General features: G+C 41.6%; 1 protein-coding gene across 3 annotated transcripts in view; it reads right to left on the bottom strand.

Moving 5' to 3' along the window:
• Window positions 1–8368: 8368 nt before the first annotated feature.
• The window catches only part of psip1a (PC4 and SFRS1 interacting protein 1a), a 70262-nt gene continuing 55249 nt past the window's right edge, over window positions 8369–23381 (bottom strand). For all 3 annotated transcript variants that reach the window (XM_072281898.1, XM_072281900.1, XM_072281899.1), the window contains 3 exons: window positions 20896–21130; window positions 11315–11441; window positions 8369–9367 (listed from right to left, as the gene is read on the bottom strand). In XM_072281898.1, coding sequence (XP_072137999.1) covers window positions 9271–9367; window positions 11315–11441; window positions 20896–21130 — 459 coding nt within the window. In that variant the 3' untranslated portion in view covers window positions 8369–9270. The remainder of the gene's footprint in view (window positions 9368–11314; window positions 11442–20895; window positions 21131–23381) is intronic.

Raw genomic sequence — 23381 nt, 5'->3', positions numbered from 1 at the left:
AATAGTGTTATACCTGTAACTAAGAAAGGGTATATATTAGTGTCATCATCTAAAGAAATAAACAAGGTCTTTCAACAGTTCGATGAACAGTTATAAGCATCTCTGCTTAACTATGACCAGGAGGAGCTGCATCAGTTTTTTGCTAACATAAAACTGCCTACATTATCCCCACAACAAGCCGAGTCCCTGGATGCCCCAATTACTGAGGATGAGGTCAGACGGGCTATTGCAGCTATGAAAATGGGGAAATCTCCAGGTATGGGTGGCTTCCCAGTTGAATATTATAAGAAATTCCTGGACATGTTGGTTCCTGTTCTAACAAAAATCTATTCAGAAATGTTTAATTTGGAATCTTTACCTAATACATTTAATGAAGTATTAATATTGTTGATCCCAAAAAAAGACAGGGATGCAATAGATCCTTCCAATTATAGACCTATAAGTTTAATTAATGTGGACTATAAGATACTGACTAAAATACTGGCTTCGCAATTAGAGAAAGTATTGTCATCTATAATTAATACTGACCAGGTTGGTTTCATTAAAGGCAGATTCCCCAACTAACAATTGAAAGAGATTACTGCACTTAACTTGGCTGAACCCCTCAAGTAGTATCCCAGTTACTGCCATCTCCCTGGATGCCGTAAAGGCCTTTGGCAGGGTTGAGTGGAGATTTTTAAACACAACCTTGTCATTCTTTTGGTTTGGCTCCATCTTTAAATCATGGATTAGAATTTTGTATAAAAACCCTAAGGCTGCAGTTATTACAAATGGTATCATATCCTCATTTTTCAACATTTCACAGGGTACACACCAAGGCTGCCTCCTCTCCCCACTGTTATTTAGGATTTTTTTTTGAACCGTTGGCAATCATGATTAGAGCAGATCCAAATATTAGAGGGGTGAAGGGAGGTGGGAAGGAGAAAAGCTGATGCTATATGCTGACGATATTTTATTACTGATTAGTGACCCTCCTAATTCCTTACCCCCACTAATGAAAACAATTCAATTATACTCTGAGGTATCTGGTTATAAAATCAACTGCAATAAATCTGAGGCTATGCCAATGTCAAAATTGTGTTATTCAAATTCAGAATCTCAGTTTAATTTCAGATGGGTGCCAGTTGGAATGAAGTACCTAGGGGTCAAACTCAGTCAGAATTTGGATGAAATAATCACTTTAAATTATGATCCATTATTGAGTTGGATCAGAAATAATCTGGGTAAGTGGGGGGCACTGAGACTGTCACTCAGGGGTAAAGTCAATGTAGTTAAAATGGTCATAGCACCTCAGTTTAACGATCTTTTTATGATACTTCCTTTAAATATATCAGATTTGATCTACAAGCACTACAACAAAATTATCAGTGATTTTCTATGGGATAAGAAGAAGCGCAGAATTAAAATGAGTAAGATGTGTATGTCCAGGGACATGGGTGGGCTCAGTCTACCAGACGTCAGGGCATATAAATTATCCTTTGAAATGACTATATTAGCTAAACACTGGGACAGGGCTGATGTTGATTTAGATTGGGTAATTATAGAACAGAGCCTGGCTGCACCACACTCACCCCTTAACATCCTCTCACAACATGTGGAAAACAAGACTAATCTAAATCCTATACTATTTCACTCAAGGAGTGTGTGGAGTTCAATTCATAAAGCCTGTAGAATGTCACATTTAAACCAGTTATACTCCTCACTCTGGAATAACCATGAGATATGCATTGGGAAAAAAATGGTGTACTGGAAAGAATGGAAGATGTAAATATAGTAGGTGATCTCTGAGAATGGGATTTTTATGTCATATGTGGATTTGCAGAGGAAATATAACTTTGTAGATAAAGGGAATTTTTGGAATTTTTACAAATAAGACATTGCATTAATAGCATATTCAAGAACGGTGACCCACAAGGTAACTCTTTAACTGAATACATCACCACAGGAGATTCATAAAGTATCAGTGTTTTATAAAATGTTCAAGCACTCTCTGGGTGAATCGTGTAACAATCTCAAAGCAGTATGGCGGAAGGATCGTGGAAGCGATATTGAAGATAATGAGTGGTCAAATATTTTATCAAATGTGGGTAAACTGGGAAGCGAGAGGGAAATTTATTCAGTATAAGATGGTACATATTATTGGACATCATCTAGACTTAGCAACTCTACAAAATGAGGATTGTTGATAATTTATGCTGGAAATGTAAAAATGAGGTGGGCACATATTTTCACATGATCTGGGAGTATTCCATGGTTCGTCCATTTTAATGTAAAGTTCTTGATTTGTTAGGGAATTGGTCGAGTTCCACACTGCCTTTGTGCCCATGGCTTTGACTCCTGGATGATAGGACAATGATACCTAATGACAAATGACAAATTTACTATTTTAAAGGTGGGTCTCATCACAGTTGCAAGAATTATATTGCAAAACTGGGGGGGAAAAAAAAACAGATGTCCCACTGTGAAGAAATGGACTGAGGAAATGATTAAGATTTCATCATATGAACACATGTTGGGAGAAGAATTAACAGTGAGGGAAAAGTGCAAAACACGTGGAATCAATTTTGGTTGTATGTTAATTTAAACCTAAATTAGAACTTCTTTCTGTTGCTAAGCTTTATTTGTTTTCCTGTATAAATATGCTGCACTGTATCTGCTCTGTAAAATAAGAATAAATAATAATAAAAATTTGAATAACAAAATACCCATCCAACTGTAAAAAAATGTAGGTCAGCCAGCATTATTTTTTTTAACAGTGAACTTTCAATTTTGTTTCCTTCACCAATTATTAAAAGACCTAGGTCTTGACTCCATTGAGTTAAGCACACTACGTATGGTATTAACCTTTGTGTTTGTGCAGCTTTTTCTCACTTGCTGAAAACTAGTGAGGAAGAGATCGTGAATTACAATAATAGATAAGTGGTGAAGCTGATTTGAAATCGATAGGTGGATGTGCAGAATCCTGTTGAATAATGATACTAGTACTAAAGAGATGAATTGTTTCCCATGGCTTGTTGCCCTATGATTTTGTTCCATAAATTACTTACAAGTTAGCTTTGATTTGTACTGTAGTTACAGTGAGGCTGATTCCATTTACCCCATGTACCAAAAGAAATCAAATTTGTATCTATTGCACAGTCTTTCAAACTTGTTTATTGATGAGAAAACACAAGCATCAGAGCTCTCTACTGGCAAAATATCTCCACTTATATATTGCAATTCCTTTGCATCAATAGCAAAGGGAAATGCAATATGTGTGGAAATACTAACCACACTAGTATGAATAATATTAGCAATATGCCATAGTGGTGGAATATTAAAATCATCATTTAGGAAATGGAGTACAATGTTTTGGTTTCTGTTTAAGTGGCAACATACTTGTATTGGAACCAGCACAGGCAAAGGGTGAGAGACTGGTGCAGGGGGCAGGGCTTCAGATTCTTGGATCATTGGGATCTCTTCTGGGGGAAGTATGACCTGTTCAAAATGGACAGGTTACACATGAACCCAAAGGGGACCAATATTCTGGTGGGAAGGTTTAATAGAGCTGTTAGGGAGGGTTTAAACTGATTTGGCAGGGGAATGGGAACCGGAATGATAGAGCAGAGGAAGGGGAAAACAGAAAGAAATCTAAGATAGTGAGCAGTAAAGATGTCAGGAAAGATAGGCAGGTGATGGGGCAAATTTGTAGCCATTGGGATGAGTTGCAGTGAAATCAAAGCAAAAAGTATCAAATACTGGTCTTAAGGTGTTGTACTTAAATGCACACAGCATAAGGAATAAGGTGGATGATCTTGTTGTACAGCTACAGATTGGCAGCTATGATATTGTGGCCATCACTGAGACCTGGCTAAAGGATACATGTCTCTGGGAGCTGAACGTCCAAGGATACACGGTGTATCGGAAGGATAGGAAGGTAGGCAGAGGGGGAGGCGTGGCTTTATTGGTAAGAAATGATATTAAATCATTAGAAAGAGGTGATATAGGATCAGAAGGTGCAGAATCTTTATGGGTTGAGCTAAGAAATAGCAGGGGTAAAAGGACCCTGATTTATTTCTGTTTTCCCCTTCCTCCCCTCTATCATTCCGGTTCCCATTCCCCTGCCAAATCAGTTTAAACCCTCCCTAACAGCTCTATTAAACCTTCCCACCAGGATATTGGTCCCCTTTGGGTTCAGGTGTAACCTGTCCATTTTGAACAGGTCATACTTCCCCCAGGAGAGATCCCAATTATCCAAGAATCTGAAGCCCTGCCCCCTGCACCAGTCTCTCAGCCACGCATTCATCTGCCTGATCCTACTATTCTTGCCCTCACTAGCACGTGGCACAGGTAGCAATCCTGAGATTACTCCCCTGGAGGTCCTGCTTCTCAGCTTCCTTCCTAACTCCCAGAAATCTCTCTTCAGGACCTCCTCCTTTGTCCTATCCATTGGTACCAACATGTACCAAAACAACTGGCTGCTCGCCCTCTCCCTTCAGGATATTCAGGACCCGATCCATGACATCCCGTACCCTGGCACCTGGGAGGCAACACACAATGCGGGTATCTCTATCAGGCTCACAGAATCTCCTGTCTGTTCCCATGACTGTGGAATCCCCTACGACTACTGCATTCCTCTTCTCCCTCCCTCCCTCTTGCACAACTTGTTCCACTTACAAAGATAAGTGCTAGGAGGGAGATCAGTGGGGAGGGATGGGGGGGAACGAATGGACAAGGGAGTCGCACCACCCCACCAGGAATAGGGTTCCCTGGTCCTCACCTACCACCCCACCAGCCTCCGGGGCAAATATATTATTTTCCGTAACTTCCGCCACCTCCAACAGGATCCCACCACTAAGCACATCTTTCCCTCCCCACCTCTCTCTGCTTTCCGCAGGGATCGCTCCCTACGCGACTCCCTTGTCCATTCCTACCCCCCATCCCTCCCCACCGATCTCCCTCCTGGCACTTATCTTTGTAAGCAGAACAAGTGCTACACATGCCCTTACACTTCCTCCCTTACCACCATTCAGGGCCCCAGACAGTCCTTCCAGGCGAGGCGACACTTCACCTGTGAGTCAGCTGGGGTGATATACTGCTTCCGGTGCTCCCGATGTGGCCTTCTATATATTGGCGAGACCCGACGCAGACTGGGAGACCGCTTTGCTGAACACCTACGCTCTGTCCGCCAGAGAAAGCAGGATCTCCCAGTAGCCACACATTTTAATTCCACATCCCATTCCCATTCTGACATGTCTATCCACGGCCTCCTCTACTGTAAAGATGAAGCCACACTCAGGTTGGAGGAACAACACCTTATATTCCGTCTGGATAGCCTCCAACCTGATGGCATGAACATTGACTTCTCTAACTTCCGCTAATGCCCCACCTCCCCCTCGTACCCCATCCGTTATTTATTTATATACACACATTCTTTCTCACTCTCCTTTTTCTCCCTCTGTCCCTCTGACTATACCCCTTGCCCATCCTCTGGGTTTTCCCCCCTCCCCCTTTTCCTTCTCCCTGGGCCTCCTGTCCCATGATCCTCTCATATCCCTTTTGCCAATCAACTTTCCAGCTCTTGGCTCCATCCTTCCCCCTCCTGTCTTCTCCTATCATTTTGGATCTCCCCCTCCCCCTCCCCCTCTCAAATCTCTTACTCACTCTTCCTTCAGTTAGTCCTGACAAAGGGTCTCGGCCCCAAACGTCGACTGTACCTCTTCCTAGAGATGCTGCCTGGCCTGCTGCGTTCACCAGCAACTTTGATGTGTGTTGCTTGAATTTCCAGCAACTGTAGAATTGCTCGTGTTTGCCCCCCCCCCACCTTCTGTCCCTTTGGTAACATCTGTTCCAGAACGTCAAACAAAAACACAATACATGGAACAAAAGGTCCACCCACATACTGACCTATACTCTAACATTAAGCCCTTGTTCCTGATACTTCTCATATTCACGAAGAACACACTTCAACCCACCAGCTGACTGTAGTTATGTCCTTCCACTTCTTATCCTTCGTCAGAGTCTCTAAATGCTGCATCTACCTTTATACCAACTGTCCAATCCACTGAGGTACACACCTCCCTGCCAAACCAAAATCAAATATTTCCAACAACTCTAGAGAGGCTATTGGTTCACTCGAGTTCAGATGTAGGTTGTCCCTTTTGTACAGATCATACCTCCCCCAGAAGAGCTCAATGATCTACAAACCTGAAACCCTGCTCCCTTATACAAATTCTTCAGCCAAATATTCATTTTTTCATCCCACTCTTAAACTCACTGTCACGCGGCACAGGCAGCTCTCCAGAGATTACCACACTTAAGGTCTTGCTTTTCAGGACCTCATCCCTTTTCCTACCCATGTCATTGATACTAATGTATACAACAACTTCTGTCTACCCAACCTTCTCCTCCAGAATGCAGCAGACCCGATGCATGATGTCCCTAACCCTGGGACCTGGGAGATAACACCATCTGGGAGTCTCTTTCGCATCCACAGAACCTCCTGTCTCTTCTCTAAATATTGAACGTTCCCTGCAAAGAACAATTCCAATTGAGGTTAGAGGCAGAATCGGACACATTAACTCCAGCATGCCATTACTTCTTACAAAGCAAAACCTATCATGAATGGCAGCCATGCTTCACTCCCAGTGGCTTTTATGCGTGTTTGAAAGGAACAGTAAAACTACAGCTGTGAGGATCCCTGCAACACCTGGTGACCCTGCCATCTCTGCTCAGAGGTCAATGTCAGGCTGTCTTCAAGAGGATGAACCCTTGCAAGGCGACAGGCCCCCATGGTGTACCTGGTAGGGCTCTGAAAACCTGTGACAACTGTTGGGGGTGTTCAGACATTTTCAGTCTTTCAGTGCCACTGTCAGAAGTTCCCACTTGCTTCAAAAGGGCAACAATCATACCAATGCATAAAGCGGCAGGAGATTGGGGTCGAGAAGAAAAATGGCGGAGCAGACTCGATGGGCCAAGTGGCCTGATTCTGCTCCTATATCTTATGGTCCAAGAGCAGGATGAGCTGCCGTAACAACCATTGTCAAGTAGCACTCTCATCGACCGTGATGAAGGGCTTTGAGAAGTTGGTTATGGCTAGAACCACCTCCTGCCTCAGCAAAGAGCTGGGCCTAGTTGCAATTTGCCTAGAACAGATGCAATCTTATTGGCTCTTAACGCCATCTTGAATCACCTGGACATTACTAATACTTGTAGCAGGCTCCTGTTTATTGACTATAACTCAGTGTCTAACACAATCATTCTCCAGGTCTGATCAAAAAGCTCCAAAATCTGAACCTCTGTATTTCTCTATGCAACTGGATCCTCCCCAGCATCCAGGACATCTTCAAGGAGCGATGCCTCAAAAAGGCAGCATCCATCATTAAAGATCCCCATCTCCTCTTATCATTGCTACCATCAGGGACGGCGGTACACACTCAACAATTCAGAAACAGGTTCTTCCCCTTTGAAAGGACATTGAACCCATGAACACCTCGCTACTTTTTTTGCCCACGTTTGTCCAGTATTCCCCGAAACCATTCCGATCCATATACATATCCAAATGATTTCAAATGTCTTCGTACTTGCCCAGTGGTCCCTTTAAAATCTTCCTCTTCTCACCTTAAACTTGTGCCCACCATTTCTGGTTCCCTATTCCTGGAAAAACAGGCTGCAAACATTAAACCAATAAAGGCTCCTCATTTTCTACACAACTACAAAACAAGTCTCCTATACTTCAAGGAATAAAGTTCCAGCCTACACAATCTCTCCCATTTACCTAGTCCCTTGAATCCTGGAAGCATTGCTGCAATTCTTTTCACTCTTCCCAACAAAACACCTTTTCTGTAAAAGAGGTTACTATATACAAAACTGTACATAATATTCCAAGTAACACACACACAGACAATATGCTGGAGAAACTCAGCAGGCCTGGCAGCATCTATGCAAAAGAATACAGTTGACCTTTTGGACCCAGACCTTTCCATTAACTGATTACTCTTTTCCATAGATGCTGCCTGGCCTGCTGAGCTCCTCCAGCATTTTGTGTGTTGCTCGGATTTTGAGCATCTGCAGATATTCTCTTCTTTGTGATTGTAGCCTCACAATAGCAGCAGCACATCACAGCTCTTCTATCGAATGCCTTGACGGACCCTGTCCACCTATGATGCCACTTTCAGTGAACGACAGTACTCCTACAACACTCTCCAGGATGCTACCAGTCACTGTACAAGTCCTACCTGATGTGACTTCTCAAGATGCAACATCTAATACTTATCTGGATTGAATGCTACTTGCAGAATATAACTGGCCTTCATGCTGCTTCAGAAACGATGCAACCCTTTATTGTCCACTGCCACTTATCCAGCAAGAAACATTTCATTACAGCAAGTTTGAGAACGTACTGCAAATTATTTTATTGACACCAAATGATCTTGTGCACCTTTAGTGCAAAAAACTTAGCTACAGTTACTCAATCAAGTTTACAAAATAAAAATCAATGTTTCTTCACTGACTGCAATTCCAGCATTAAGAACAATATAGCTACACTCACTATCCTAACTATAGCTTTTGCCTTAAACAAAAATATCGATCATTAACAAAGCAAACATTTATTTTGATGCAAGTTTACAGCAAAATCTAAAGCCCAAATCCCTCCCCATTTGAAAGCCAAATACAACATATTAAAAGCATTTCTGCAGCTTTATCTGTAGAAGCTTTCAGTATCACAAAGTATAAAAACAAAATCAATTCAAACCAAAGAATATCTTCACAAACGTTACAGGCCATTATAAAAAAATTACTAAGCTAGTGTGAATATTTAGTTATTTTTCCAGAGCAAAGTAAAATATAAAAATGATTAATAAATGTTTCTGACACTACTGCAATTTCAACATATAGCAGCAAAACCTAGTTGAATATTTGGTAGCAGATAAGATTTGGCCTTAGTACAAAACAGCATTGAAACACCACTGAATTACTATACACATCCAAATCTATCACCTTACAAATTATACAAAACATTTTAGAATGTGGGTGAAGTAGAAGAGAAAAAAATTTTACACCTAGGCTTTGGCAGTTTCATGTGGTGCTAATATTATGTGCTTATTTGCTGCTATACTCTTTTCCTGGGATTTTTTTCTTCTAAAGAGGATATCCAGTGTTAAATAGCAAACTGTCTACATATTAGAACAATTACAAAATACAAAAAGCAGCTTCCATTCCCACCCACCTCCAAACTCCAAATGAAGAGCTGTGTTTTAACTTTGGTGACAAAAGACTGATTAAAACTGTTCAGCTTTCAGTAGGTGGTTCCATCTCCACTTGACCAGACTCAGTATCAGCTGATGGTTGTTTTGCCAAATGCAAAACATCAGATGGATGCAGCTCACTGAAATGAAAAGAAGATTACATTCTCATTTCATTCTCCTTTAAAAGTCAGCTTGAGGACAATGATTCTAAGGGAAATAAAGCCCCCCCCCCCCCGCGGGAGAAAAGACACAAGGTATGCCAGCCAGTGGCCAGTGTTATTCACATCATTCCCACTTCTCAGGGCATAGAATAATTTCTGTAATGTGATGCTGTGTAAAAATGAGGAAATCCACAGTGATAAATTTGAATTGCTATTTAAAACTTCAAGCCTTCACATCTCTATCAAGATGTCAATGAAAACTACCAACTTGAGCAAGATTTTACTCATTTATCTTCTCATCCTTTGAGTTAGCATCAGTTTATTAAATTTATAAGGTGCTACATCAGTACAAGTTACTGTTAATAGGCTTTGATGAGATTACAGCTAGTATTAGCAATAAAACAACCTATAACTAATACGAAAGCTTGCCACTGAAAGTCAAAAAATCACCAAGAAGAGAGTTAGGGCTTAGCTACCTGGGAGGAACAACCATTGAAATATCAGTAGCAGAACTGACATACATTAAATTATTTCGGCAAGATCATGACAGGCATTAGTTATTAATTAGCAGAGACTTTCACAATCTAAGACAGGAGTGGTAAATACTGTTAATATTCCCATTGAAAGATTTTTCAGACAGTTAAAAGATTCAGTGTTTCTCTCTTTGGTCCAGTCACTAATTGAGCTCTTTCAATATGCTGTAGTTCAGCTCTTAAGTCAACATATTCTTGCCTCCAAATTTAGCTGCTTTGTGAATCAATCAATTGCATTTCAAAATTATCCAACCCAATAAAACCACAACATTTCCAGATTCAGTTTGTCTAATGTTACACCATCTGCATACTTCATGAATTTTGAAATTTCCAATTCAGGATCGTTGGATGCCCGACATACTTTGCAAACAGATTCACAAAACCTGCCTCTTTACAAATCACACTGGGCACACCATCATTATTCATGGAAAGGTCAACTTGTCAACCAGACAGTTCTTATACATTTCAATCCCTGTAATGGGCTCAGGTAATGTTACAAATTTAACCAGTTCTAGGTATATTTCATCACCCCTACAAAATTGACCAACAATGACTAGCCTAGCTGATGATGTAGTAACAGAACTCATATCAAGATAAGTTGAATGAAATTTACATGAACTGATACCTCGTTAGCCGTTCTGCTTTGTCCCCATCTGCAATATTCTATCTTTTACTGTTTCTGCTCACCGGAAAATTCTTACTACACTGAATACATTTTTTCCTTTTTCTGAAAACCCATCTAAAAGGAAAATCTCTGCTGCTTCTCTCATCATATAATCATTTTTGTTTCTTTGCTGGTGTATCTGACATTCAGTTAAACATAATTTAAAAATATCGCACGGATAAACTTAAGTAACAGTTTTATTAATATATGTTAATTGCCAAAAAGCATTTATTCATGGAGGTACATAAAGTATCGTTGTTACTGCTGAATATCGAGGGTTCACCCAAAAACAGAAGAAAAACTGTAAGCAGAGAGAATCCAATGCCAACTGGCCCACCCATTACCATTCACTATCCAAATATTGATTTGTACACCAGGTCTGCGAGGACTTCAAAATGTATAATCCAACATCAGATGCTTTAACATTTGTCTAGCTGGCACCTAGCGTGCGCTGAGACATTTCCTGTGAAAACATTTCACTGATTGCAAAAAAAAGTCATTCACTGCTTAATTTGGCGGTAAAGGTAATCATTCAGTATATTTTATTTTGGGTGGAGTTTAAAGAATCAAGGGGCAGCGTTGCACGCTGCATGCCAACAGAATTTCTGCACTTGCCAGCTTTGACATGGTGGGCTTGCCATCCCTGGAAGCCACCTACAAAAAAAGTGAATAACCAGGGATCTTTATGAACTTCCAACTGAGCTCCATACTTTACTTCAAAACATGCACCTGTTTGGAAGGGGCTGTACAGGGTCTGTTTTATTCTTCTCATCCGCAGCCTTGTTATCCACTTTTCTCAGGGAGTGGCCTTTCTCTGTATCGTGTGATGCAACTTCTCCATTCACTGCTTTAGCATCTGTGAGAAAAGAAAACAGCCTCATTAACCAAGCATCCCATAAAACGGATATACATTAAGCTCTACTAAATTTCATACTGCAGAAATCAGGTATTTTTGTTATATAGAAGTAAATAACTTGGACAGAAGTGCAGACTGATCGGTAAGTTTGTACATGTCATAAAACTTTTGTGGACTATGACGAAAATTGTCAGGAGATATAACATAATATAGATCAGTTAGAGCTATAGGGAGAAAAATAACAAATTTGACTTGCCCCAAACCAGGGAAAGGTGCAAGGGGAAAAATACAGTTAATGACAGGATCCTTAACACCGTTGATGTTCACAGGCACATCGGCATCAAAGACCCACACTTCCACGAAAGCGGCAGGAAGTAGGTAGTGGTAAAGGCATAGTATGGCATGATGGTTTTCATCTCCAGGGGAGTGCAGCTGTATAAAACATTGATTAGACTGCACGTGGAGTACTGCATGCAGTTCTGGACAGCCCATTACAGGAAAGATTTGAGAGGGTTCAGACAAGATTTACCAGGATGTTGCCTGAATTAGAGATCATAAGACAGAAGACCAGAATGAGGCCATTTGGCCCATTGAGTCTGCACTGCCATTCCATTATGCCTGATTTGTCATCCCTCTCAACCTCGTTCTCCTGCATCTCCCTGTAACCTTTAGACACCCTGTCTCATCAACTTCTGCTTTAAATATATCCAATGACTTGGCTTTCTCAGCCACCTGTGAGAATGATTTCCAAAAATTCACCACTCTATGGCCAAATTCCTCATCTGTTCTGAATGGACGTCCCTCTGTTCTGGACTATTTCTGAATGTTCTCCCCATTTAAAAAATAGTCTATGCCTTTATTCCATCTCCCACGCATGCCATACATTTCCTGACACTTCCGGAAAATTGCAGAGGGGAAGGTGTGGCTCTGTTGGTAAAAAATGAACTCAAACCCTTAGAAAGAGGAAACTCAGGATTAGAAGGTGTGGGTAGAGCTCAGAAACTGTGATGGTAAAAAGACCCTGATGGGAGTTATGTACAGAGCTCCAAATAGTAGCAAAGATGTTGTAATTTGTAGTCTACAGGTGATAGAAAATGCATGCCAAAAAGGGCAAAATGTCATGGGGGATTTCAATATGTAGGTAGACTGGGAAAATCAGGTTGGTGTGGGATTTCAAGAGGGAGAATTTGTAGAATACCTACAAGATGGCTTTTTAGAGCAACTCATGGTTGTGCCCACAAGGGGATCAGCTATTCTGGATTGAATGTTGTGTAATGAATCAGAATCGATTAGAGAGCTTAAAAGAGACCAGGTATCTGGAGGCTTTGCTCATTACAGCCGGGGACTTTAACCAGGCCAACCTCAGAAAGGTGCTGCCAAAGTTATACCAACATGTCTCCTGCCCCACTAGAGGCCCGAATATACTTGACTACTGCTACACAGCAGTCAAAGATACCTACCGTTCCATCCCACGACCTCACTTTGGAAAATCGGACCATCAGGCCGTACTCCTCCTCCTGGCTTACAAACAGAAACTGAAGCGGAGGGTCACGGTGATAAAAGTAGTGTCGCATTGGACGGAGGAAACGGATGAGATCCTCCGTGACCGCTTTGAATCAGTGGACTGGTTAATATTCAAGGACTCGGCAGCAAACCTCGATGAGTATGCCTCAGCTGTCACGGACTTTATTTGGAAATGCACGGAGGACTGTGTGTCTCGCAAGACGATCCGGGTATTCCCTAACCGGAAACCTTGGATGAATTATGAGGTCAAGTCCCCTTTAAAGGCTAGAGCTGCGGCTTTTAGGTCCGGGGATACCAGTCGCTACATGGAATCCAGGCGTGAACTCCGGAAAGCCATTAAGGGCGCCAAGAGGCGATATCGAGCCAAGCTGGAAACCCAGGCTAACCAAAGGGATGCCAGTAGACTATGGCAGGGTCTAAATGCGATTACTGGGTGCAAAGAAAAGGCTGGGAATATCAATAACTGTGGCGCTTCTCTTCCTGACGAACTTAACGTATTCTACGCAAGATTCGAACAGAAGAGGAGCGTCCAGCTCCCTCCGGATGAACCAGACCTGGTGGCATCGAGATTCATCGTCACCGAGGAGAACGTTAGAAGAGCATTCCTGAAGATAAATCCAAGGAAGGTGACGGGCCCAGATGGCGTCCCAGGACAGGTTCTCCGGGCCTGTGCAAGCGAGCTAGCTGGAGTGTTTGCTGACATCTTCAACTGCTCCTTGCTTCACAGATCCCCTCGTGTTTTAAGAAGGCAACAATAATCCCACTGCCGAAGAAGAGTAAGGTGGCATGCCTGAATGACTATCGACCTGTGGCTCTGACATCAATTGCTATGAAGTGCTTCGAGAGATTGGTTTTGGCACACATTAACCACAGCCTACCGGTCAACCTCGACACTTTGCAATTCGCCTACCGGAGCAACAGGTCAACTGCAGATGCCATCTCTCTGGCCCTACATTCCTCCTTAGAACACCTGGAGAATAAAGACATATACGTAAGGCTCCTTTTCATTGACTACAGCTCTGCCTTTAATACCATTATTCCAAATAAACTGATTCCTAAGCTCCAGAACCTGGGCCTCAGCACTCAGATCTGCAGCTGGATCTTCAACTTCCTCACAGACAGGACCCAGGCTGTAAAAATAGGGGACAAGCTCTCCTCTACAATCACTCTGAGCACCGGTGCGCCACAAGGCTGTGTACTCAGCCTCCTGCTGTACTCACTGTACACCCATGATTGTGTAGCCAAGTTTCCATCAAACTCAGTATATAAGTTTGCTGATGACACAACAATTGTAGGCCGTATCTCGGGTAATGATGAGTTTGAGCACAGAGAGGAAATTAAGAACCTGGTGGCATGGTGCGAAGACAATAACCTATCCCTCAACATCAGCAAGACGAAGGAATTGGTTGCTGACTTCAGAAGGAGTAGCTGACCGCATGACCCAATTTACATCGGTGGCGCGCAAGTGGAACAGGTCAAAAGCTTTAAGTTCCTCGGGGTCAATATCACAAATGACCTGACTTGATCTAACCAAGCAGAGTTCACTGCCAAGAAGGCCCACTAGCGCCTTTACTTCCTGAGAAAACTAAAGAAATTTGGCCTGTCCCCTAAAACCCTCACTAATTTTTATAGATGCACCGTAGAAAGCATTCTTCTAGGGTGCATCACAACCTGGTATGGAAGTTGTCCTGTCCAAGACTGAAAGAAGCTGCAGAAGATCGTGAACACGGCGCAGCACATCACACAAACCAATCTTCTGTCCGTGGACTCGCTTTACACCGCATGCTGTCGGAGCAGTGCTGCCAGGATAATCAAGGACACAACCCACCCAGCTAACACACTTTTCGTCCCTCTTCCCTCCAGGAAAAGGCTCAGGAGCTTGAAGACTCGTACGGCCAGATTTGGGAACAGCTTCTTTCCAACTGTGATAAGACTGCTGAACGGATCCTGACCTGGATCAGGGCCGTACCCTCCAAATATCCGGACCCGCCTCTCGGTTTTTTTGCACTACCTTACTTCCCATTTTTCTATTTATGATTTATAATTTAAAATTTTAACATTTACTAATTTTAACTATTTTTAATATCTTTAATATTTAATATTTGTAATCCAGGGAGTGTGAAGCGCAGAATCAAATATCGCTGTGATGATTGTACGTTCTAGTACCAATTGTTTGGCGACAATAAAGTATAAATATAAGAACCCTTCAAGGAAAGTGATCATAACATGATTGAATTGACCCTGAAATTTGAGAATGAGAAGTTTTAAGTCAGATAATCTAGTATTACAGTAGAGTAAATGAGAGGTTTTAGAAAGGAGCTGGCCAAAATTGACTGGAAAAGAACATTGGCAGGGATGACAACAGAACAGCAACAGTTGGTGTTTATGGAAGCAATTTGGAAGGCACAGGATAGTTGTTTTCAAAGGAAGAAATATGGCAGGATGACACAACCTTGGCTGAAAAGTTAAGTCCAAAGAGACGGCATATAATAGAGTAAAAATTATTGGGAAGTTAGAGGATTGGGAAGGTTAAAAAAAAACAAAGCAACTGAAAGAGTCAAAAAGAAAGAAAAGATAGAATACAAAGGTAAGCTAGCCAATATTATAGCACATCAAATGTTTCTTCAGATACGTAAAGTGTAAAAGAGAACCAAGAGTAGATATTAGACCAGTGGAAGAGGTAGCTGGAGAGGTAGTAATGAAAGACAAGGAAATGACAGGCGGAGTGAATAAGTATTGTGCATCAATCTTCACTGCTGTGATAACTAGCAGTATGCCGGAAATTGAAGAATGTCAGGGAGCAGAAGTGAGTTAAGTTATTTGGGAAACTGAAGGGTCTAAAAGTAGATAATTCCCCTGGACCAGATGGTCTACACCCCCAGGGTTCTGAAAGAAGTAGCTGAAGAGATTATGGAGGCATCAGGAATGATCTTTCAAGAATCAATGGATTCTGGCATGGTTCTGGAGGATTGAAAATTGCAAATGTCACTCCAGTCTTCAAGAAGGAAGGAGGCAGAGAAAAGGAAATTATTGACCAGTTAGTCTGACCTCAGTGGTTACGAAGATGTTGGAAATGATTATTAAGGATGTGGTTGGGGATACTTGGAGGCACATGATAAAATAGGCTGAAGTCAGCATGGTTTCCTTACGGGAAAATTTTTGTCAACAACCGTGGTGGAATTCTTTGAAGAAATAATAAGCAGGATAGACAAGAGGTTAATGTTGTGTATTTGGATTTTCAGAAGGCTTGTGACAGGGTGCCACAAATGAGGCTGCTTAACGAGTTAAGAGCCCATGATATTACAGGAACTATACTAGCAGGGATAGAGCAGTGGCTGATTGGCAGGAGATAATGACTAGGAATAAACAGAGCCTTCTCTGATTGGCTGCTGGTGACCAGTGGAGATCCACAGGGGTCGGCTTCTTTTTACATTATATGTCATTGATTTGAATGATGGAATTGATGGCTTTGTGGCCAAATTTGTGGACGATACGAAGATAGATGCAGGAGCAGGCAGTGTTGAGGAAGCGGAGAGGCTGCAGAAGGACTTAATTTAGGAGAATAGGCAACAAAGGGGCAGATGCAATACAGTGTCGGGAAGTGCATGGTTATGCACTTTCGTAGAGGAAATAAAAGGGTAAACTATTTTCTAACTGGTGAGAAAATTCAAAAATCTGAAATGCAAAGGATTCCCCTGTAGGATTTTCTAAAGATTAACTTACAGAATACGCGGGTACTAAGGAAGGCAAAGGCAATGTTAGTATTTATTTCAAGAGAACTAGAATACAAATGCAACAATGTAATTTTGAGGCCTTCTAAGGCACTGGTGAGGCCTCACTTAAAGTACTGTGAGCAGTTTTGGCTCCTTATCTAAGAAAGGATGTGCTGACATTGGAGAGGGTTCAAAGGAGGTTCACGAAAGCGATACCAGGATTGAAAGTCTTATACGAGGAGCATTTGATGGCTCTGGGCCTCTACTCACTGAAATTCAGAAGAATGAGGGGTGATCCCATTGAAAACTATGGAATGGTGAAAGGTCTCGATAAAGAGGATGTGGAGAGGATGTTTCCTGTGGTGGGAGAGTCTAACACTAGAGCACACAGCCTTAGAATAGAGGGGCGTCCTTTTAGAATGGAGATCTTTAGCCAGCGTGGTGAATCAGAGGAACTTATTGCCACAGGTGGCTGTGGAGACCAAGACATTGAGTATCTTTAAGGCAGGGGTTGATAAAATTCTTGATTAGTCAGGGCATGAAGGGATACGGGGAGAAGGCAGGAGATTTGGGGTGAGGGGAAAATTGGATCAGCCATGACAAAATGGTGGAGCAGACTCAATGGGCCAAATGGCCTAATTCTGTTATGTTATGGATAATGTGTGGGGCAAGTTTCTTTTTCTATACATAGAGATTGACGAGTGCCTGGAATGCGCTGCCAAGGGTGGTACAGGAGCTTAAGCAGCTTTTAGATAAGCACATAAATGTGCAGAGAATAGAGGGATGAGGATCGTTGTGCAGGCAGAAAATGTGAGTTTAATTTGGCATTATGCTTGACACAGACATCTTGGGCTCAAGAGCCTCTTTCTCTGCTGTATTGTTCTGTATTGCAATACACTGGCAGTGTGTTGGGTACCTAGGCCAAGCCTGAAGTGGTGCTGGAGGCATACACAAATATGATGTTTAAAAGGCAGGTTCTTGAATAGGAAAGGCATAGAAGGATATAGGCCTAATGCAGGCAAATTGTGTTAGCATAGACAGGCATCACAGTCAACATGGAGAAGGTGGGGCAAAAGGGTCCATTGTTGTGGTGTACATTTCTGTAATTTAATGAAAACACAAGAGCAAAACAAGAATTCCCTTTTTTTGTAGGTCATTATCTGACTAAAACAAAAACAGGTCAATTTGTATTACAAACCTCATTTCCAGAAAATTTGGGATATTTTCCAAAATGCAATAAAAACAAAAATCTGTGATATATTAATTCACGTGAACCTTTATTTAACTGACAGAAGTACAAAGAAAAGATTTTCAATAGTTTTACTGACTAATTTAATTGTATTTTGTAAATATACACAAATTTAGAATTTGACGGCTGCAACACACTCAACAAAAGTTGGGACAGAGTTAAAATAAGATTGAAAAGTGCACAGAATATTCAAGTAACACCGGTTTGGAAGACTCGACATTAAGCAGGTTAATTGGTAGCAGGTGAGGTATCATGACTGGGTATAAAAGTAGCGTCCATCAAAGGCTCAGTCTTTGCAAGCAAGGATGGATCGTGGCTCACCCCTTTGTGCCAAAATTCGTGAGAGAATTGTTAGTCAGTTCAAAAGGAACATTTCTCAACACAAGATTGCAGAGCATTTAGGTCTTTCAACATCTACTGTACATAATATTGTGAAAAGGTTTGGAGAATTCAGAGACATCTCAGTGCGTAAAGGGCAAGGTCGGAAACCACTGTTGAATGCACGTGATCTTCGAGCCCTCAGGCGGCACTGCCTAAGAAACCGTCATGCTACTGTGACAATTATAGCCACCTGGGCTCAGGAGTACTTTGGAAAACTATTGTCACTCAACACAGTCCGTCGCTGCATTCAGAAATGCAACTTGAAACTGTATTACGCAAGGAGGAAGCCATACATCAACTCTATGCAGAAACGCCGGCGAGTTCTCTGGGCCCGAACTCATCTCAGATAGACCGAAAGACTTGTGGAACCATGTGCTGTGGTCAGATGAGTCCACATTTCAGCTAGGTTTCGGAAAAAACTGGCGTCGAGTTCTCCATGCCAAAGATGAAAGCGACCATCCAGATTGTTATCAGCGAAAGGTGCAAAAGCCAGCATCTGTGATGGTATGGGGGTGCATCAGTGCCCACGGCATGGGTGAGTTGCATGTATGTGAAGGTACCATTGACTCTGAGGCATATATTAGGATTTTAGAGAGACACATGTTGCCATCAAGGCGACGTCTCTTCCCGGGACGTCCATGCTTATTTCAGCAAGACAATGCCAGACCACATTCTGCACAGGCTACAACAGCGTGGCTTTGTAGACACAGAGTGTGTGTGCTTGACTGGCCTGCTGCCAGTCCAGATCTATCTCCTATTGAAAATGTATGGCGCATCATGAAGAGGAGAATCAGACAACGGAGACCACGGACTGTTAAGCAGCTGAAGTCTTATATCAAGCAAGAATGGACAAAATTTCCCATTACAAATCTACTACAATTAGTATCCTCAGTTCCAAAACGATCAACAAGTGTTATTAAAAGGAAAGGTGATGTAACACAATGGTAAACATGCCTCTGTCCCAACTTTTGTTGAGTGTGTTGGAGCCATCAAATTCTAAATTTGTGTAGGTTTACAAAATATAATAAAGTTGGTCAGTAAAACTATTGAAAATCTTTTCTTTGTACTCTTCTCAGTTAAATAAAGGTTCACGTGAATTAACATATCACAGATTTTTGTTTTTATTGCATTTTGGAAAATATTCCAACTTTTCTGGAAATGGGGTTTGTAGAAACTGTCATCGCTCAATATTTATCTATCCTAGTAGAAATCATGGATGCTGGACAAGTACAAAAATGAATTCTGATTACTCTCCATTGTCACCTACTCTGATTGGGTCGTATTAAAGAGCTTTCCTCACCAATTAAAATACAAACCAAGCTGAAAGACTCTGCAATTCAATTCCTTGGTGAAGCATTGCATTTTGGAAGCCAAGTCTCCTTCTGCTGAAAGAACGAAGAAACCATAATCCTGATGTACCAAAAGTTCCCTGGAGATACCAGGTATATGGTCTTTTAAGGTCAAAATTCCTCTCTCCATCCCATAAATTGGTAGAATAATAAAGACTTTTTGCAAAGTTAGCAAAAATTCAGCATGCCATCTAAACTTTGACAATTTCTATAGATGTGTGGTGGAGAGTATATTGGCTGGCTGGCCTTGCATGGAAACACCAATGGTTTTGAACGGAAAATCCTACAAAAAGTACCCAGTCCATCATGTGTAAATCCCTCCCCTCCACTGAGCACATGAATATGGAGTGCTGTCGCAGGAAAGCAGCACCATCTTCAAGGACCCCCACCACCCAGGCTATGCACTCTTCTCACTGCTGCCATCTGGAAGATGGCACAGGAGCTTCAGGACCCACACCACCAGGTCAGGAACAGTTATTACCCCTCAACCATTAGGGTCTTAGACCAAAGGGGATAACTTCACTTGCCCCATCACTGAACTGAGCCCAGAAACTATGGACTCACTTTCAAGGACTCTTCATCTCAAGTTCTCGATATTCATTGCTTATTTATTTATTTAGTATTGTACAGTTTTTGCCTTCTGCATACTAGTTCTATGACCACCCTGTTAAGTGAGGTCTTTCATTGATGCTATTATGTTTCTTTGATTTTACTGTGCATGCCTGCAAGAATGAATCTCAGGGTCATATATGGTGACATATGTACTTTGAATTTCTGAAACCTTGATGCTCAAATGCCAGGCTGAATTATTAGATTTTCTGCAAAGACTGCATATTGACAAGGTCCTATATCCAAGAGAACAATGCTGCTGAGGGTATGACATATGATTGGGTGACCTAAGCAAGGGAGGTTGAAAGGAAATAGCCTCACTAAAGGCCAGTCAACTGGTTCTACTGTTAATGAGGGGGTGAGATATGCAATCAACATCAAGTTCCTGTAATGGAAAAACAAGGCTCTTACAAATTAACAAATATAAAGTGTCACCCGTGGAAACTGGTACCAACTGGATCTGGAGGTACCAGATGCTGTTCAGATATTCTGCTTTGAACAGATAATAAAGAAAGCAGCTGCTGACTATGACCGTAAATACAGGTCACCACTCTGAAGTACACAAGTGATCTTAACTTAGTATATTCAGTGTAAACTACGTAAAGTAAGAGAAAGAAAATTTCATTTACCCGTCACTTGTTCCTCAGTGCTTTCAGATTTCTTGTTAGTTTCTAATTGATCAACTTTCTTCTCTTGTTCTCGTGCCTTAGCAGCTTCTTCATGCTGCCGTTGGTCAGCGAGAGATTTATTCAGTACTTGTGCAATCACAGAATCACCTTCACCAACCAAGAACATGGACTTAAATTTATTGTAAATCATATCTGCCTTGAACATTATGTCTTGGCTGGCTTTGTAGTTCCGCATCTGTAATGAAAGGAGGCTAAAGAAAACAAACTGAAATAACTGTGGAAAATGTAGACTTCTATTTGGAGGATATCAGCATGTGCCCAGTGGTTGAATGCTTCCATCTACCTTGAAGCAAAACAAATTTAAGTGTCAAAAACCAACAAATTCACTGAGCATAACTTCCTTGCATCACTGCCCATTCCTTCCATTTCTCACTCAGTACCATTACAAATGACAAAACCAACAGATCAAAACTCTGTTCCCTTTTCTAATTAGAAAACCATATCAAGTAGGTCATGCTACCATCCTCAAAATGTAATGCAGAAAGTAACAACATTCTCATCTATAAAAACAATGGTTAATGGAGAATGAAAAAACCTGCAATAAAGATCTGTTCCAAATACAGCTCGATACAAAGCACTTCAAGGTTCTCTGGTACCAAATAAGACTGCATATTTTACATAAAACAGATTATCTTCTATAATCTCTTTCTGTAAGAAAACAAACGAACATTTTTAAACCTGTAGACAATTGTAGGGAATTTCAGTGCCTCAGACCCAAGTCTTCAATCTGTGCTGATCTCAACTAGAATAGCATAATGGGCAGGAGCTAGGGAGAGCTGTATGGGAGCAAACAGATTTTCTGAGCAAGTTCACATATAACCATATAACAATTACAGCATGAAACAGGCCAGCTCGGCCCTTCTAGTCCGTGCCGAACTCTTACTCTCAACCAGTCCCACCAACCTGCACTCAGCCCATAACCCTCCAGTCCTTTCCTGTCCATATAGCTGTCCAATTTAACTTTAAATGACAACATCGAACCTGCCTCAACCACTTCTGCTGGAAGCTCGTTCCACACAGCTACCACTCTCTGAGTAAAGAAGTTCCCCCTCATGTTACCCCTAAACTTTTGCCCTTTAACTCTCAACTCATGTCCTCTTGTTTGAATCTCCCCCATTCTCAATGGAAAAAGCCTATCCAAGTCAACTCTATCAATCCCCCTCATAATTGTAAATACTTCTATCAAGTCCCCCCTCAACCTTCTACGTTCCATAGAATAAAGACCTAACTTGTTCAACCTTTCTCTGTAACTTAGATGAAACCCAGACAACATTTTAGTAAATCTCCTCTGTATTCTCTCAATTTTATTGACATCTTTCCTATAATTCGGTGACCAGAACTGTACACAATACTCCAAATTTGCCTTACCAATGCCTTATACAATTTCAACATTACATCCCAACTCCTATTCTCAATGCTCTGATTAATAAAGGCCAGCATACCAAAAGCTTTCTTCATCACCCTATCCACATGAGATTCCACCTTCAGGGAACTATACACCATTATTCTTAGATCCCTCTGTTCTACAGCATTCCTCAATGCCCTACCATTTACCATGTATGCCCTATTTTGATTAGTCCTACCAAAATGTAGCACCTCACATTTTTCAGCATTAAACTCCATCTGCCATCTTTCAGCCCACTCTTCTAACTGGCCTAAATCTCTCTGCAAGCTTTGAAAACCTACTTCATTATCCACAACGCCACCTATCTTCGTATCATCTGCATACTTACTAATCCAATTTACCAACCCATCATCCAGATCATTAATATATATAACAAACAACATTGGACCCAGTACAGATCCCTGAGGCACACCGCTACACACCATCCTCCAATCTGAAACACAGTTCTCCACCACTACTCTCTGGCGTCTCCCATCCAGCCACTGCTGAATCCATTTTACTACTTTGATATTAATGCCTAACGATTGAACCTTCCTAACTAACCTTCCGTGTGGAACCTTGTCAAAGGCCTTACTGAAGTCCATATAGACAACATCCACCGCTTTACCCTTGTCAACTTTCCTAGTAACCTCATCAAAAAATTCAATAAGATTTGTCAAACATGATCCATGTTGACTGTTCCTAATCAGACCCTGTCTATCCAGATAATCATATATACCATCTCTAAGAATACTTTCCATCAATTTACCCACCACTGATGTCAAACTCACAGGCCGATAATTGCTAGGTTTACTCTTAGAACCCTTTTTAAACAATGGAACCACATGAGCAATACGCCAATCCTCCGGCACCATCCCCGTTTCTAATGACATTTGAAATATTTCTGTCAGAGCCCCTGCTATTTCCACACTAACTTCCCTCAAGTTCCTAGGGAATATCTTGTCCGGACCCGGAGACTTATCCACTTTTATATTCCTTAAAAGCACCAGTACTTCCTCTTCTTTAATCGTCATACTTTCCA

Source organism: Mobula birostris, chromosome 17, assembly GCF_030028105.1.
Source record: "Mobula birostris isolate sMobBir1 chromosome 17, sMobBir1.hap1, whole genome shotgun sequence".
Taxonomy (NCBI): Eukaryota; Metazoa; Chordata; class Chondrichthyes; order Myliobatiformes; family Myliobatidae; genus Mobula; species Mobula birostris.
This window is presented reverse-complemented; position numbering and strand designations above follow the sequence as displayed.